The sequence below is a fragment of the Cyanistes caeruleus genome, chromosome 4 (genome assembly GCF_971803275.1).
Source record: "Cyanistes caeruleus chromosome 4, bCyaCae1.hap1.1, whole genome shotgun sequence".
In the NCBI taxonomy this organism is placed as follows: Eukaryota; Metazoa; Chordata; class Aves; order Passeriformes; family Paridae; genus Cyanistes; species Cyanistes caeruleus.
This window is the reverse complement of record NC_141704.1, coordinates 61,229,578-61,247,743: the sequence shown is the minus strand read 5'-3', so window position 1 is coordinate 61,247,743 and position 18,166 is coordinate 61,229,578. Positions and strand designations below refer to the sequence as shown.

Below are 18,166 nucleotides of genomic sequence, written 5' to 3'. Positions count from 1 at the left end.
CTTATCTCAAAGAACTGGTCAAGTAAGTAGGCAAGGCTGACAAAAGGTGGGTCTAGAAGCAAAAAGGATTCAACTAAGATGCCTTTACATAGGTATATGTCCAGTGCCACTGGAGATGCCTTAAGACAGCTCTAATATCCACATGGAGGTCAGAGTCTCACAGATAGGACTCAGAACTTTGCAGGAATCCTTTGCCTACCAGAACAGTGGGAGCTCAGGTGAGATATCTTGGGGCATCCTGAATGTCAGCATGTTCCTTCTGTGTGGATAGCTGGATCAGCCCTTACAATTCCCTTATGCCTCCCAAAAGTTCATTAGGGTAGACACCTAAATTTAGGGCTTTTGTTAGATTCACTCTTGAAATTACTGGTCCATGGTCACAAAGACAGCAGCCCCGGAGCCAGAAGTACCCTCCTTTGCACCCAGATGGGTGGAACATGGCAGATTTGGCTCTCCACTCACTGCAGGTCACCATCACCACACTCCTGTAGGAGAGACAAGGTTAATTTCTCCTTTACAGCTTTGGAAACTGAGGCACAGAGAGGCCGAATGGCTTTTCTGAGATCCCCCTCAGATTAATTAAACTGAAAAATCTATGCTGGTAAAATTGAAATATTGGGGTTTAAGACTGCAATTTACATGAGAGCTGACACAATCTCCCAGTCCTATGTACAGAGACAGGCTGCTCAGTCCCTCTGCCAAAAATCCCTTCCTGTAATCTCTTCTAAACCTTTCAAGATCTGTACAATTGGTTGCATGGTGCATAAGCGAGGCAATCAAGAAACAGAATCCCTGTGCCAGAAGCATCTTCAACTCCTTCACTGTGCCTCTTAAGGGCTTCTTTTTGCTCTAAATAGAAGTGAGTTTGGATTTTTTCATGCACAAGAGCTTTGTGGACTAGACCCAAATGTGCTGAAAAGTTTGGTGAGTGTTTTAGTGATGGCTGACTGTCACCTGTCAAACTACTAACAAACTACTGTATTTCCGCAGAAACAGTAATATATATAAGTAATAATATACAGTAAGTAATATAAGCCAGTAATTGCATATTAGCAAAACTAACTCAGCCATTCAGTTATTATTCTGGAAATTCCATTGCTGTAAAACCATCTATTATTGTATTCCCCATTGTTGAGAGAGTACTCATAAAACCAGCTGTCATTTATTTCTGTTGCAAGAAATTGAGAGCTGAGGTGGTTGTTAAAAAGCAAATTAGGGGAGATGACATGAACTTCCCTTGGCAATATATTCACAAAGATACTATTTCAGGAGTTTTGAGCTTGCTCTGGAGCACACTCTTGCCACGGAGCAAGGTAGTGCTTCATCTGCTGGAAGTGTTGACAATACGCTCCTTGAACTTTTCCTGACTCATAAATATGTTATCCCATAAGCAGCTTGTCTAGCAAGAGTGCATCTATGAGATGAGCTGAGTAAGAGATTTGTGGGTTTGTCATCTTCCTTCCTGTTCTGTGGCATCCTCAGCTCTGATATTTACCTCTCATTGAAGCCAGTTCCATACATAAGTTACTAGTAATTTTTATTATCTGCATGTAAAACACTACTATCTGAATATCTGTATCCATCAAACACTTGAGCAGTTTGATCCACTTGAATTGCGTAGGAAGTGGATTTGATGCTATTCAGGACTTCCAAGGGCCAGGTGTGTGTAAGTTTGAGAAGGTATGTGGCCACATCAAATCATTAAGTGTGTGCTGGTAGCTAAGGTTGTGATGGCTAGATATTCTTTGACACAGCTTGAAATTCCTGCTGCTATTATTTGGTGTTTTGTTGATTTGAACAGGTTGGTCATATCAATTGAAGGTGTATTCTGCTGCAGAAGGGATCAGGGAATCACAGAATGGTTTGGGTTGGAAGGGACCTTAAAGATAATCTTGTTCTTCTCCCTGGCAAAGAGAAAGCTTTAGGGTGACCTCCTTGTGGCCTTGCAGTGCCTGAAGGGAGCCCGCAGGAAAGATGGGGAGAGACTCTTGACAGGGGCCTGGAGTGACAGGAAAAGGGGCAATGGCTTCACACTGACAGTGAAGAAGTTTAGATTGAATATTAGGAAAAAATTGTTCCCTGTGAGGGTGCTGAGGCCCTGGCATAGGTTTCCCAGCTGTGGCTGCCCCATCCCTGTCAGTGTTCCAGGCCAGGTTGGATGGGGCTCTGAGCAACCTGGGCCTAGTGGAAGGTGCCCCTGTCAATGGCAGGGGTTGGAACTGGCTGATCTTTAAGGTCCCTTCCAACCCAAACCATTCTGTGATTCTGTACTCTGCCAAGTCTCTGCAGAGGGGTTCAGAGCAGCACCATGATGTAGCCTTTGTACCCAGATGAGAGTGGCCCCCTGCTCCTTGCCTATCTCAAGCATTAAAACAGGTCTACCTTGGTAATTTGTGCTTCTCATACAGCTCTGGTTGGAAGCAACAGAAATCGTAGGACCAAAGAGCAAAAGGTCTAGAAGCCCCCAGGATTGTTTTACTGCTGGTATTTACTATTGATAATGATTTTGTGGCAACCACCTCTAAACTATGCTGGAGATAGCCAGATTTTTCATTAATTAAAATATTTTTTAATCTCTGATGGAGCTGTCTGAGCTCTCACACACTCTACATAACTGAGTTCCTTATTACTGTGCCTGTCATTCATGTCTCTGCAATGCCCTTTTTTCTTGCCAAGTCACTGAATGAAAGACCCAATTCACTTTGGCATTCAGAGTTCCCCTAATACTATTTCAGTGAAGGAGCAATATTGGGGGTTATTTTTCCACTGATTTCTTGCTGAAAGTTAAAGCCCTGAGGCATTTATGTGTGGTCCCTGCAGAGCTGCCTTCACAGTTGTGCTGACATTCATCAAAGGACACCCATTCTTGGAGTGTAAAAGCACCATGCTACTGAGGACATCTCTCCATCTGCCAGCCATGCTGGTGAGCATCTGCAACAGCACCACTGGGAATACTTCAGGAACAGGGAAGGTTTAAAAAAAATAAAATATGTTTCATGGTATTTAAAAAAAAAAATTAAAAATTCCAGTTTATGTGAACAATGAAATAGTTTGCCCCAAATGAAATTTGTGGAAATTCACTGAAGGTGAATTATTTTTCACCAGGGTAAAAAATACTGGATGGCAAAGTTTTGTGTCTGTAATTCTGAGTTTTATGCATCAATATAAATAGCTCAACAAACATTACTTAAACTACCAGATAGATATAATAAAATATAGTCCCATCTACACGTGACAGGTAGAAAGGACTGGTCTGATTTATCACTTCCATTGATCCACACAGATAAATCACTGAACCTTTTTAAGGACTGGGGCACCAAAAATATAGAAATGAAACCTGCTTGTTCATGAGCAATTAGAAAACTTCAAGAAAAGATCTTAATAGGAAGCTATGCAAAAAAAACCCCAAAAAAACCCACAACAAAACCAAAAACAAAATCAAACCCAAAAAGCCCACAAAAAATGTGTATAAAGCTGACTATGACTGCCAAGTTCACTATCATTGTAAAGTTCACTACATTTGTCTCCCTGACCCTGAGTCAGCAAAAAACCCCAATGTGAGACCAAAAGTCAGTTAAAGCCTCTTCTAAACTGGATTGCCCTTCTAATCCCCTGACCCCCAAAATTCAAAACCTTCATCCTAAATCACCTTACCCAAAAATATTTATTTAAATTCTTTCATGTTTTCCATAAATCATAAAAACGCTGTAGCTGTCCAGCAGCATCAGCACGTGATGTGTTTCAGTGAAAAGCTCCCAGCACATGATATGCCTAATTCCTAAAGCTGCTTTGAGAAGCTAATCTTTGGTGCTTTGCCCTTCAGAAAGGTTTGTCGTGGATCTGGTGACAGACACAATGCAATGGTATGAGAAATGGTGCTACCCTCTATTTTATTTGGAGTCTGCTAATAATCTGTGCCCACTGCATCCACACCCCAGGTGACCCAGGGTGACCAAGCTGAACCCCATCACTTGGCTTTGGGCTGTTTCTTGGAGGTCCCTGGTCCTGGGGGTCCAGGGTCCTGGTTCTGCATTGGTACCCCCACATGGGACTGAATCACTGCAGCTCTCTGCAGTTTCCCTTGTTGCAGTTGCTGGGATCACTTGGTAACACTGTCACACCCTCCAAATATTTTCCTGTCTCATGGAAAAGGGTAGATGTGACTCCCCTGGGGACACAGGCTGGATATGAGGGGTTCACTCCAGCTGAGTTTTCACTGCCTTCTGTGGGTGAGTGTGACTGAGTGAGGAGTGAGTGAGTGAGTGAGTGAGTGAGTGAGTGAGTGAGTGAGTGAGTGAGGAGTGAGTGAGTGAGGAGTGAGGAGTGAGTGAGTGAGTGAGTGAGTGAGGAGTGAGTGAGTGAGGAGTGAGTGAGGAGTGAGTGAGGAGTGAGTGAGTGAGTGAGTGAGGAGTGAGTGAGTGAGTGAGTGAGTGAGTGAGTGAGGAGTGAGTGAGGAGTGAGTGAGTGAGGAGTGAGTGAGTGAGTGAGTGAGTGAGTGAGTGAGTGAGGAGTGAGTGAGGAGTGAGTGAGTGAGTGAGTGAGTGAGTGAGGAGTGAGTGAGTGAGTGAGGAGTGAGTGAGTGAGTGAGTGAGTGAGGAGTGAGTGAGTGAGTGAGTGAGTGAGTGAGTGAGGAGTGAGTGAGTGAGGAGTGAGTGAGTGAGGAGTGAGTGAGTGAGTGAGGAGTGAGTGAGTGAGTGAGTGAGTGAGTGAGTGAGTGAGTGAGTGAGGAGTGAGTGAGTGAGTGAGGAGTGAGTGAGTGAGGAGTGAGTGAGTGAGTGAGGAGTGAGTGAGTGAGTGAGTGAGTGAGTGAGGAGTGAGTGAGTGAGGAGTGAGTGAGGAGTGAGTGAGTGAGTGAGGAGTGAGTGAGGAGTGAGTGAGGAGTGAGTGAGTGAGTGAGTGAGTGAGTGAGTGAGTGAGTGAGGAGTGAGTGAGTGAGGAGTGAGTGAGTGAGTAGTGAGGAGTGAGTGAGTAGTGAGTGAGTGAGTGAGGAGTGAGTGAGTGAGTAGTGAGTGAGTGAGTGAGGAGTGAGTGAGGAGTGAGTGAGTGAGGAGTGAGTGAGTGAGTGAGTGAGTGAGGGAGGAGTGAGTGAGTGAGTGAGTGAGTGAGTGAGTGAGGAGTGAGTGAGTGAGTAGTGAGGAGTGAGTGAGTGAGGAGTGAGTGAGTGAGTGAGTGAGTGAGTGAGTGAGTGAGTGAGTGAGTGAGGAGTGAGTGAGTGAGGAGTGAGTGAGTGAGTAGTGAGGAGTGAGTGAGTGAGGAGTGAGTGAGTGAGGAGTGAGTGAGTGAGGAGTGAGTGAGTGAGTAGTGAGGAGTGAGTGAGTGAGGAGTGAGTGAGTGAGTAGTGAGGAGTGAGTGAGTAGTGAGTGAGTGAGGAGTGAGTGAGTGAGGAGTGAGTGAGTGAGTAGTGAGGAGTGAGTGAGTGAGGAGTGAGTGAGTGAGGAGTGAGTGAGTGAGTGAGTGAGTGAGTGAGTGAGTGAGGAGTGAGTGAGTGAGGAGTGAGTGAGTGAGTAGTGAGGAGTGAGTGAGTGAGGAGTGAGTGAGTGAGTAGTGAGGAGTGAGTGAGTAGTGAGGAGTGAGTGAGTAGTGAGTGAGTGAGTGAGGAGTGAGTGAGTGAGTGAGGAGTGAGTGAGTAGTGAGTGAGTGAGGAGTGAGTGAGTAGTGAGTGAGTGAGTGAGTGAGTGAGTGAGGAGTGAGTGAGTGAGTAGTGAGTGAGTGAGGAGGGAGTGAGTGAGGAGTGAGTGAGTGAGTGAGGAGTGAGTGAGTAGTGAGTGAGTGAGTGAGTGAGTGAGGAGTGAGTGAGTGAGTAGTGAGTGAGTGAGGAGTGAGTGAGTGAGGAGTGAGTGAGTGAGTGAGGAGTGAGTGAGTGAGTGAGTGAGTGAGGAGTGAGTGAGTGAGGAGTGAGTGAGGAGTGAGTGAGTGAGTGAGGAGTGAGTGAGGAGTGAGTGAGTGAGTGAGTGAGTGAGTGAGGAGTGAGTGAGTGAGGAGTGAGTGAGTGAGTAGTGAGGAGTGAGTGAGTAGTGAGTGAGTGAGTGAGGAGTGAGTGAGTGAGTAGTGAGTGAGTGAGTGAGGAGTGAGTGAGGAGTGAGTGAGTGAGGAGTGAGTGAGTGAGTGAGTGAGTGAGTGAGGGAGGAGTGAGTGAGTGAGTGAGTGAGTGAGGAGTGAGTGAGTGAGTAGTGAGGAGTGAGTGAGTGAGGAGTGAGTGAGTGAGTGAGTGAGTGAGTGAGTGAGTGAGTGAGTGAGGAGTGAGTGAGTGAGGAGTGAGTGAGTGAGTAGTGAGGAGTGAGTGAGTGAGGAGTGAGTGAGTGAGGAGTGAGTGAGTGAGGAGTGAGTGAGTGAGTAGTGAGGAGTGAGTGAGTGAGGAGTGAGTGAGTGAGTAGTGAGGAGTGAGTGAGTAGTGAGTGAGTGAGGAGTGAGTGAGTGAGTGAGGAGTGAGTGAGTGAGTAGTGAGGAGTGAGTGAGTGAGGAGTGAGTGAGTGAGGAGTGAGTGAGTGAGTGAGTGAGTGAGTGAGTGAGGAGTGAGTGAGTGAGGAGTGAGTGAGTGAGTAGTGAGGAGTGAGTGAGTGAGGAGTGAGTGAGTGAGTAGTGAGGAGTGAGTGAGTAGTGAGGAGTGAGTGAGTAGTGAGTGAGTGAGTGAGGAGTGAGTGAGTGAGTGAGGAGTGAGTAGTGAGTGAGTGAGGAGTGAGTGAGTAGTGAGTGAGTGAGTGAGTGAGTGAGTGAGTGAGGAGTGAGTGAGTGAGTAGTGAGTGAGTGAGGAGGGAGTGAGTGAGGAGTGAGTGAGTGAGTGAGGAGTGAGTGAGTAGTGAGTGAGTAGTGAGTGAGTGAGTAGTGAGTGAGTGAGTGAGTGAGTGAGTAGTGAGTGAGTGAGGAGTGAGTGAGTGAGTGAGTGAGTGAGTGAGTGAGTGAGTGAGTGAGTAGTGAGTGAGTGAGGAGTGAGTGAGTAGTGAGTGAGTGTTCCCACAGTTCTCTTCCCCCTCATTTGGTGGTCTGGACCTATTCTGAGCACACGAATGGCTTGCTGAGAGCCCCTTGTGCTGTTCTGAAGGAGTTCTCCAAGCAGACTGCTTTCCAGCCGTCATCCCTCGTCTTTTACTCTCGGCAAAGCTGTGGTGGCGCCCTGAAGAAACCTGCAGAAGAAATGCTGGCCCGGTTCTCACTTAGCCGGGCTCCCGAGCGTGGCACTAAAGGTCAGTGCTTCACTCCTGTGGAACCCCAGCCCTCTTCTGCATTCGCTTCCCTCTTCTTTCCAGTCCTCTAATCCGATAGACCGTGTGGGGAGAGGCAAGAGAGGGCGGGGGAGGAGTGTGTGATGTAACCTGTGACCCCGGTGGAGTTCCGCGACAGCCCCGCGGTGCCTGCGGCTCACGGTGGGGTTTTGGTGCCGCCGCTGGGAGACTGAAGAGGAGGCATGAAGATCCACCAGGGCTGTGGGAGACCTAGCCCGTAACTCACCTCTCTTGTGGAGAGGAAAGCTGAGCCCAGGCTGCAGCTCCTTGTCTTGCCGGCTCTACCTGCGCCGCGGCCGGCTGGGGACACCTCTGGAGAAAGGGATGCTCGGAGGCGGCTGCGCTGCTGCGGTGAGTCTGCTCCTCCTTCCTGGCTTTTCCCGGCGGTTTGGGGGGACAAGGAAGGGAAGCGGAGTGAGCTGGAATGCGTGTGGATTTTTTGGGGGCATATAAGCGTGTGGAATCCCTGCTGGATTGACTCTGAGCCAGTTGATAATCACCGACTAATCTGGGCGCTGGCAGAGTCCACCCGGATTACGAGCGCATGTGGCTGCGTGTCAAGATGGGTGTGACACCTCCCAGGGCTCTCGGGTTGTGTGTCAGAGGGTCACCCCAAAAAAGGGGTCGACTGCAAAGATCAACCGCAGGAGAGAAATTTGGGGGTGTCTGTCACTGACAGGATGTGGGGCGCGGATGTCGCAGTCTGTGAGGAGGAGTCAAAGGAGAAAACGTGCTTTTCTCAATGCCAGCAGGAGACCAAACTGGGAGGAAGCTGGTCCTGTATATCTGCTAATGGATCAGGTAGCACTAGCTGTTGAAAGTAACTGCAGAAAAGTGTTTTCTAGGAGAACTTCCAAGAGCCATTGAAAGCATCACCTTGCTAAAGGAAAGAAGTGAAGAGGAAGATCATCATAATATGTATGAGTATTCTACTTTATCTACTATATTCTACTTTATCTACTATGTTCCAGAATCTATACAAGATAAAGTTAATGTATAAACTGGGGCCTCAGAAAGCCAAATAACACCTCTGGAGCTGTGCTGAATGAATCCCTAGCTGCCTTCCAGCACTGGGAATATCCAATAATACCTGCAGAAGGATGCAGTTATGAAACCTGGTGTGTGTCCTCACGTGAATGTTGTGCACACACTGCTTTAGGAAAAAATGCCACATGACTGATTTCCCAATGGTACTGGCAGTTCCCTCCTGGCTCTGGCAGATCACATGCAGCTGCTCAGAGCATTTTTTTAAAATTTTTTTTAGAAGTGAAACCTCCATCAAATATCAAAATCTGGAAATTGAACAAGTTATTTAAATTTATAAATAAATAAAACCTGGAAGTTAAATAGCTAATCATTGCAAGGGGTGGGGGGGGGGGGTGTGGGATGTTCTCTTTCATCCTTTTTTAAAGAGAACTTTAATCCTGATCTAAAAGTTAAATTTTTAGAAAGCTAACTATTGCATTTTCATTAACTGTAGTCCTGAGCCTTTGTGTAAGGAGCCTCCTTACTCTAGACTCAGTTGAGTTAATTTCTTCTCAGAACTTGGGATGGCTTCAACTTGGCAGAAAACTCAGGAATTCTACAACTGGATTCTTGAAAGTGGAGGTAGGTAGAGATGCTGTCTAAAATGGGAATTTCTGCATAAATAGAGGTATCATGAAAACCAAACCTAGGAGGGATGCAATCATTATACTTGCCCACATTTTCTTCAGTAGGTAGATTTCCACTTTTCCTTCTCCATGATCACAAGCTTCCCTTAAGTCTTGAAACATATCTCATTGACCCTCCAGTTGGATCACAGTAAGGAATGAAGGGATGGGGGATTTCCCAGTGGGTTCTGACAAGAGAAGCAACAAATGCTTGGGATTGCCTGTTAAGTCTGGAGTACTAATGGAAATTATTTTTTTAAATGCATATTGATGTGTCATAGGAAAGCTTAGTTGACCAAAGACTTAATACTTTGGGGTTTAAATTCTTTGTGATGTCAGTAAAACCTGTTATCAAATGAAATATTGACAGTATCCACTCCTCAGTGCTTGAAATTTGATACCTTGCCATGAGGAGACAACAGATCTTCAGTAGTTAGAGGTTCAGTTTGGTCCCAAAGGGCTCTGTTTTATCTCTGGATGTAAAGCAAAGCCACAAAATGCCATGAAGGTAGACCAGCAGGCCTGCATGATGGCTTTGGCAGGAGGAGGATGTGGGGTGTAATGGTCAGATTGTAGATGTTTCAGGACTTGAATTTTACAAGAGTGTAAATTGAGATTCAGGACTTCTGACAAACTAAATTCAGAAATGGAATATCAAAGAGCTCCTGACACAGCCATCATAAAGAACTGTGAGGTTTAGAAGGGATGGGGATTAACAGAGTTGTCCAGACTGGTATGGTATTTATAAAAAAATGAGGGAGTTTGGCAGAGTAGTGATCACACTGGGGACAGGAAAGGAAAGCATGAATAGCACCTGGGGACATTTCTGCTGATATAACATATCCTGGGTGATAGCAGGATTAGGAGGAGGAGGTGGCATGACAGAAGATTTGTTGAGCTTCCCTTTGCTGTAGGACCAAAGAGCTGTTTCAGCAGGGGTAAGTGTTTTGGCATTTCCCAGTGAATTCATGCTTCTGAGGAGAGTCCACTCTATGTGCGGGTATAAAAATGAAGAAGTGGAGAATTTCAGATGTCCTAAGGATTTTAAGGAAGTAACACCAGTGATTGAAACACTTCTATTATTTAGCTGTAAAGATTTACGCTCCCGAGGAGCCACTGTTGCTTTGGCTGCTCCAGTGCCACCCTGCTCAGTGTCTGGGATCACTCCTTTTGCCCAGAGAGGGCTCCAGCTCATTCCAGGAAAGATCTGCCTTCCACTAATGCAGTCCATCCCCAAAAATTGGGCTAAAACCTTTGTGATAAAGCCTTTTGGCAAAGTCACAATAGAAGGACTGGGGTGCATCTCTGTAAAGACACAGAGACACCATTTTCTTTCTCCAGCAAGCACACTGAAGGGAGTAATTAAATACAATTAAATATATGGTGCCAGCTGTGGCTGTATGTTTTGCTTCCCAGATGCAAGGACAGACCCGTGGCCACTGGTGTACTCCCCACTTCCTGTCACCCTGATCTTCACCTCCTACCTCTTCATGGTGGCACTGGGGCCGTCCTATATGCGGCAGCGGCAGCGGCTGGAGCTGCGGGCTCTGCTGCTCACCTACAACCTGGCCATGGTGGCATTGTCCAGCTACATGTTCTACGAGGTGAGGAGGCAGGATTGGCTCCTAGGTAAGCACATGAGAAGGCTTTGAATTCCAGAGCCTCCAGATTCCAGGGTTTGAACAGCTTTTGCTGAAGGGAGTGGGAGCTGGCTTGGACATGTCCATGTTTTACCGCAAGAGGAGCGGTGTTGTCCTGCTGCACTTGATTTCCTCAATTTCTCAATCCTCCGGCCATTCATGAAATCAACACGGGACTCCCTTCATCCTGGATGAATGATTTGCAAGTTGAGATCTCCCCATTAAGCACAAAGTGTGTGGAGGATGTGGAATGGCCTCATTTCACCTTGAGTTTGGCTGGTGATGGATCCATCTCTGAGGATGAGAACCACTGGTCTAGTGGAAGGTGTTCCTACCCAAGGCAGGGGGTTGGGACTAGATGATCTTTTAGGTCTTTTCCAACCCCTTAACATTCTGTGATTTTCCAAAGTTGGCAGTTCTCTCCAGGAGTGCCAAGCACTCTATGTATTCCTGCTGCTGAGAGTGTAAAGAACATTTTTTTCTGCTTGTTCTTTCCACAAGCCTGTCCCACCTAGTTTATGGAGACCACTGAGAATATTCATGGGAACAAGGCCAAAATAGGTTTCAAAAACACTCTGATGCCAACAAATATGCCGTTTTACTTTGTATCACAAGCATTACATTAATACAAATTGCCTTTTTTTAACAAATTCAGCTCCATCTGAGGACAGGTGTGAAAATTGCTTTTCTGTGCTTGGTCATTCAGTTATACTAATTACTTGGTCCAATTTTTGGCTTTCCAATCAGCAGGCAAATTCAACCAAAACAGAACAGAACAGCCTGGGATCTTTGCAAAAGTGAACAGTGTCTTCTCAGAGAGCCTCAGAAGCCTAGAATTCACTATTACTGCTGAAATAGTTGTGAGCCCTCCAGCCATTACACAAAGAGTTACAAATCTTCCCAGGCCAAATTTACTTTTTAAGACTCCAAACAGAATGTGAAGTACTTTGTTTAAGGTTTTTACTATTCGTTCATGGATTTTCTGGCAGTAGCTATAAGACTGAAACCCTACTACCTTAGCATTAAATTGTCCTTCTTTTTTAGATCAGACTGATTTTTATTTGCTTTTGATTTGTTTCAGTTTCTGGTTACTTCAGTCTTGGCCAACTACAGCTACCTGTGCCAGCCAGTGGATTACAGCCGGAGTGAGCTGGGAATGAGGGTACAGTTCTGCAGAAAGCTTGCTTTAGGCCCTTTCCTCCCGTAGCTATGCAGATTCTTTTGCTCATAAATAGCAATTTGCATGGCTAAGAAGGCTTTGACCCCAGCTTGTTGTTGCCTGTAAATCTATTCCACTAAATTGTCTGCTTCAACAGCTCTTGCACTTTGCTTTAGCTCTCTAAAATTAATCATCTCAGTCAACCCAGCCATCTAAGTTTGCTCTTTGATCACTGCAAAGAGGGTGATCTTACCAGCTGAAGTATCAATATTGCAAATTACCTTTGAAGTAGATGTGATTCTTCACATGGATTGTAAGGATTCTGGATGATTGCTTCCAACAAGAAAACTGATTTTTATATCCTCTGCCTTGCATGACAAAAATCTTACTCAACACTTCTTTTAGTAGAGGGGCTTAGCTAAAACTATTTTTTGGTCATCACAAGGGGTTGTGTCCCACTAGCATCAGCTTTCCAAAAATGCTGCATGAGTTTTTTTTCTTTGAATTTGGAGTTACAGTACCTTGCTTTGAACAGATGTAAGCCTCATATTATCTTTTCAGTTTTTCAGAGTCTTGCCATCTAGACAAAACAAAACAAAACACAAAAAACAACAAAACAAAAAACCGAAAAGAACCTCTTAATTTTCCCCCTCGCTGCAGACCCCGGGCGGGCAGGGATACAGCATGGTTGAAAATGTGTCGATTTTGGGTAAAGCTCTCACCGCTGTGTCTTGTGCTGCCCAGCAGATGGCAAGAGTGTGTTGGTGGTTCTTCTTCTCCAAAATCATCGAGCTGCTGGATACGGTAAGGAGGGCTCGGCTCCTCAGCGGGACCGGGGCTGGAAACAGATACTTCCTTGTCAGAAAGGAGCAGCGTGCCAGAGCTGATGTCCTGGGTTGATCCTGTGTTGGTTCGCTGCCTGTCTCCATCCCTTGGCTGCACACACTCCCTCCTCGGCATCCTAACTGAGGCTGGGCACAGTGCTACAGGAGAAGCTTTAACCCTGGCTGCTGCCAGGTGGGCTGCCAAAATTTTATCTGCTGGTGCCACACAGGTTCTGCTATTGCCTGGCTGGCTGATTAACAGTGGGGCAAAAAAGGAGCTGCAAGTGGACAAGTTCTGGCGTCTCTGCTGCCGTGGATTATCCCAGAGCTGTGCGCTAAAGGTTTATGTCCTGGAGGAATTGAAAGTCCACCTCTTTATGGCTTGTCTTCAGGTCTCCTTCTGCAATGTAAATGAACTAAGTGGCCTCTGCTTGGCCGGCAGAAGAAAGCTGTGTCCTAGCCTGAAACTTCACAGCTCCTTGGGGTGTAAGTTTGCAACCCACTGAAATGTGAATACACATGTGGATTCTTCCTAGGCCTATTGCCAGGGGTTTGGCCAATTCCCTCTCTGTTTGCATCAGCAACAAAACCAGGTTTTTGCCAGTCCTGAGTGCCTGAAAAGTAGATTCACTTTTTGTTGTGTGTGTATGTATGTACATGGTGAAATGTAGTGACCTGACATGTATTCATCTGGCAAAACCATTCTCTTTACTAATGCAAATTCCAGGAAGGTTTGGCCATTCAACACAGTGGCTTTTTTGTGGATTATTGTCTGGTAGCAGTAAATATACAACCTGTGTCCTGAAAAGGAGCAAACACAAGCAGCTGTGAATTGTATGGAAGCTCAGTCAGAGTCTCAGATTCTCTTTGGACTTTTGGTCCTGAATCCAGACATAAAACTATTTGGGGCTTTGTGGAAGAAATTCTATCTTCCAGTTCCCCCTATAAGTTCTATTGTGTTTCACCAATTTTTTTCAACAGCAGAGGAAATGGGTGTGGGAGATTCAGACTCATCATTAGCTATTTGTATAACTTTTTACTGAAGTTATACTTTTTGTTTACTTTTTGTGAAATTTTTGTCTAAACACATCAATTCAAAGTTTTCCTTTGCCTGGCTTCTTTCAGGTTTTCTTAATTCTGCGCAAGAAACAAGAGCAGGTGACTTTTCTGCACGTGTACCATCATGGCTCTATGCTCTTCAACTGGTGGTCAGGGGTCAAATACGTGCCTGGAGGACAAGGTATGCTTGTAAGAGACAACCTGGTGTTTCTCATGGGGTTTTTTTGGCTCTGGAGGTAACATTAACAGTGCAGATGGGCTGAGTGGCAGGTAGGAAGTTCACCTGCTTCCAAAGGTGAGAAAAGCATGTGCATTTTAGATGATCCCATCTGCTCAGCTCTTGGGGCTGTTTAGGCTGCCATGTTCACTGCCTCACCCAGAATGAGAGTGTGCCACCAGAGTGGGTCCAAACAGACAAAAATAACATCCTACAGGTCTGTGTATATCTCCTCCCAGAGCAGTGCTCCCTCACTCCCCTACCAGAGGCCCTGGGGCAGCAGCCCAGGTTTTGGCTCTGTTTTCTGTTCTGGCTGTGCCCATTTTTGGGCTGTATCCAGAATGATGCCTCGTTTTACTCAACAGAAAAAGAAGCATCTGGGCACTACTCTCAGTAGGCCCTATACAAAATGCTAGGAAATTCTTTTTTGGGAATTTATTTTGGCTACACAGCCTTGACACCAGAATGGCTTAGGTCAGATAATCATGTCCCTCCTCTGCCTTTGAAGCTCTTCTCTGTCTCTGAACAGTTGGTATATGATGGGTATATTGTGGATGCCACAACCCTGGCAGTGTTCAGTGCCAGATTGGATGGGGCTTTGGGCAATTCTAGTGGGAGATGTGCTCCAGGGGCTGGAGCTAATGGCCTCTAAGGTCCCTTCCAAGCCAACCCATCTGATGATTCTGGATGCTGAAGGAAGGGAGAAGCTGGTGTGCTTCCAGAGCAGAGCCCGGGTGGAATGTTCATGCACGGGGTGGATGTGATCTATTTTGGAAGCATCATCATAGTGGCTGTGAGCCCTTCATAGGGCTAGCCTGGAATGGGTCATATGCCTCGTTCACCCTCACTTCTTCCCTCCTCAGCCTTCTTTATTGGGATGCTGAACTCCTTTGTCCACATCTTCATGTATGGCTACTACGCCCTGGCCGGCCTGGGACCGCGGATGCACAGGCACCTGTGGTGGAAGCGTTACCTGACCATCCTGCAGCTGGTAATTAGCTCCAGGTGTTCTTCCCTGCCCTCCCACGGGTGTGATGGCCCCTGCTGTCTGTCATCTCACTGCCTCAATCTCTGTTTGCTGCCCATGGAGAGCAGCATGTCCCCAGGTGCCCCCAGTTGCCACTCTGAGACCTGAAGCTGTGGGTGACCTGCTCCAAATGCTGCTTTCACAGGACTGTTGGAGGTCTTCAGTGACCACATCAAACTAATTATCCACAGATTCACAATGGGAAGGGAAGAGAAAAATTAGGAATTGGATTCTTCCTTTTTATGTTGTATAAGGAGCACTGAAAACAGAGCTTGATATGAAGAGGTGGGGGCTGCGGTTCAGGGAAACTTTGGATTCTCAATAGGGCAGCAGATTGGGGAGCCTTGATTCAGTTCCTTCAGAAAGGAAGAGGGTCTCTAAGTGCACGCAAACAAGTGGGTTCAAAAGAAATATGTGAATTTTTCTCTAGAAAATCCCCTTGGATTTTCTTTCTCTCATCTCTGATGAAGTTACAAATCTGGAAAACCCTGTGTTTTTCAAAGATACAGCATAGATGCAATGGTTCAGACAAGGACAATAGTTGTAAGAGAGTTTTTTTCACTCAAAAAGAGGCTTTGCAAACCAAAAGTATGCAGTTAGAAGGGAAGAGAAAGAGGATATGTATAAAATAGTGGTGTAGTGGAGGCTGATCCGGAATTCTAACTTAGCCTGCATGGCAAAACAGAACAAGAAAGCATTGCATGAAATAAAAATGTATTTGTAATGCAAATTATAGCACATAAAAAAAAAAAAAAATAATAGCTTTTTGGTAGGTAGAACTCATTGCTTCAGGCTATTGAGACAGGTGACTTGGTAAAATACAAAAAAAAATAAATTAATGTTTAAATGAATAAAGGTAGTATCTGGAGTTCCTCTCTGCAAGCTAAAATACAAATGAAAATAACTATGAGTATACTAACCTAATTACCACTGGGGAAGAGGAATCTCCCACCTTCAGTTTCCATATTCCAACATCTAAGTTACTGCACTGTGGCAGAGAAATGGGCCAAGGGCAGGAGAGGCTGGATTGGTTAAACCTTCAGGTTTGATGGACATCTTTCCTGGTAAGAAAACATTGCTGGGCTTGAGAGGCAGGTTTCCAGAGATGTCAGGAGGGGCAAGCAGGTGATCCTCTGGGTTGAGGACACTGCTAGGATGTTGTGATAGCTGTGATGGTCTCAATGTCCAGCTGAGGTGTATCTCATGTAGGTTCCTTAATCTGGCTGCTTCTTTTTTCCACCTCTTCCAGTGCCAGCTGGTAGCCATTGCTGCTCATTCTTCCTACAACCTCTTCACAGAGTGCCCATTCCCTGATGGCTTCAACACCGCAGTCTTCGTCTACATCCTCAGCCTCCTAGCTCTCTTCCTACACTTCTACTATTGGACCTACATTAGGCAAAAGCGGGAAAAGCTGACTTAAAGGAAATCAAAGAGGACAAACAGCACAGACTGATGAACGTGCATGTTTTCTGCTGCTTGTGATGTGGTCTCAGGGAGAAAATGTATCTTGTGAGTGTGTGTGAGGCTCATGTCTTGCCTTCAAATATCCAGTTTAGGGAGAAGAAAGGAATTCTGTAAACTCAGGGATTAAGGAGCTGAGGAGCACACTTAATTAAGATGAGGCCAAGCTAAAACAAGTAGTCACCAGCATAGCAGGCTTTGAGACATTTGCCAGATAAGGTCTTTTTCCCTTTCATCTTTAGCTCAGTGTCCCGGGTCCAGCAGCCAGCTACAACTCCCTGCCTCATTTCCTAGGCTGTAGAGGGTTTCTTTGCATCCACAAAACTATCTCAGCTTGGTGTTGTAGATCAGGCAGAGTCATGTGCCTCCAGCCTGGAAATCAATGTCCAGGTAGTAGCAACAGCCAGGAATCCACAGGGACTGCAGGATGCGCTCTGCTGTACACTGCATCCCACCCTGTACTGCTAAGGAAGCTCCTGCTAGGCCTGAGGTGGTCCTGGTGGTTTAACTTCATATAATTATAAGCAGAAAGGAAACAGGACATTAGGTTGTCTGGCTGGACAGGTGTCTTCACCGTCCTGAAGCTAAAGAAGGCATTATTAGCACTTTAATCCTAATAAGAAACTGGTGTAGTAAGAGTCACCATGTCTCATTTTCTGGAATGCTTATTTCTCTTTGGTTGCTCTCATACCAATAGAGTATTTTAATGCCTGAAGATTGGTATTGGTCCTTATAGATACCATAATTGAACTAGAAAGAATAGATTGATGTTCCCTATTCATAACTTTTTTTCCTCCAATTTGTTATTCTTTTTAATACTGTTATTTTTAAATTTTGCTTCTTGTCAAACACAAGGAGTTGAACAACACCATAAGCAACCACCTCCACTACCTAATAGTGTAAGAATTAATGTTAATGTATAAGAATTAATGTATAAGAATTAATACAAAATGTATAAAATAAATTCACTGAGTAGTGCAAAGCTGCATAGCTCCATTGATTTTAAGGTATCACTAATTGGCTTCTATTTTTTTGCTCCTAAATCAATTACAGCTAGAATCTGGCACTTATATTCATCTGCAGACTGTTAAATACTGTTGGAGTTTTGATTCGGTAGTGCTTTGAAAGTCCTAATTAAACTACAAAGTGGTGATTATTGATTGAATCCTGCTCAGCTGATTAAAACAGGTATTACAGAGTAGTGGTATCTTGTGAAATACAGAGGTGTTGGAGGTGAGGGTGGGAATTAGTGAAATGGTGCATTGCTGTTGCCAAGGCAAATCCAGCTGAAATATAAAGAAGTCCAACTCCACTGGGAATGTCCAGAGGACTAGAGCTAGCCTGAACCTAGCAAATGGATGTACCCCAAAAGACCGGTGTGCCCTACATCAATCTGGCGTCAAGTGGCTACAAAAAATAAATTCAACTTGCTCCTCACTGCTCTGTGTTCATACCCCAAATGTTTCCTTCAGCCCCTCCACACACATGGAAGATAAAACAGCATTCTGCCATTCCTCACCCTCCTCCCCTTCACACACAGCCAGCCACAAGGGACTTGTTCACACTGTCACCAGGACCCATCACAAATATCCTTCCTTCGATTTGAGCAGTCTCTCTTCTGATTGTCATTGGTGAGCATGAAAATCACAGCATCTGTGCTACTTGGTCTTCTTCCTGCCAAATATTTTTCCATGCTAATTAATAAGTAAATAGTGACACTTTTGCATACTGGAGTTTACTGGAATTCTACTTTTGTCAGAATTTGAACTAGCAAATCCCTGGGTGGATCCTTCATCCCTCCCTTTGGAAAGACAGGAAAATGGGATCTGCTGTGTATCTAACATATTCATGTGGAGGGTTTCCTCTGGGGGCTCTCCAGAGCTGAAGACTCCATGCAAGTAAACTGT

General features: G+C 45.4%; 1 protein-coding gene across 9 annotated transcripts; it reads left to right on the top strand.

Moving 5' to 3' along the window:
• The first annotated feature begins 6,917 nt into the window (after positions 1-6,917).
• On the top strand, positions 6,918-17,696 carry LOC111923378 (very long chain fatty acid elongase 4-like). Of its 9 annotated transcripts, none has more exons than XM_086885147.1 (9): positions 6,918-8,138; positions 8,763-8,828; positions 10,289-10,476; positions 11,594-11,674; positions 12,419-12,475; positions 12,888-12,981; positions 13,621-13,735; positions 14,635-14,762; positions 16,048-17,696. In XM_086885147.1, the coding sequence occupies exons 2-9, from the start codon at positions 8,771-8,773 to the stop codon at positions 16,110-16,112; spliced, it is 786 nt and encodes a 261-aa protein (XP_086741273.1). In that variant the 5' UTR covers positions 6,918-8,138; positions 8,763-8,770; the 3' UTR covers positions 16,113-17,696. The 9 variants fall into 9 exon arrangements, with proteins under 9 accessions (XP_086741273.1, XP_086741270.1, XP_086741268.1 ...); XM_086885144.1 differs by having other exon boundaries at positions 12,332-12,475; XM_086885146.1 differs by lacking the exon at positions 12,888-12,981 and having other exon boundaries at positions 7,173-7,571; positions 8,066-8,138.
• Positions 17,697-18,166: the final 470 nt, after the last annotated feature.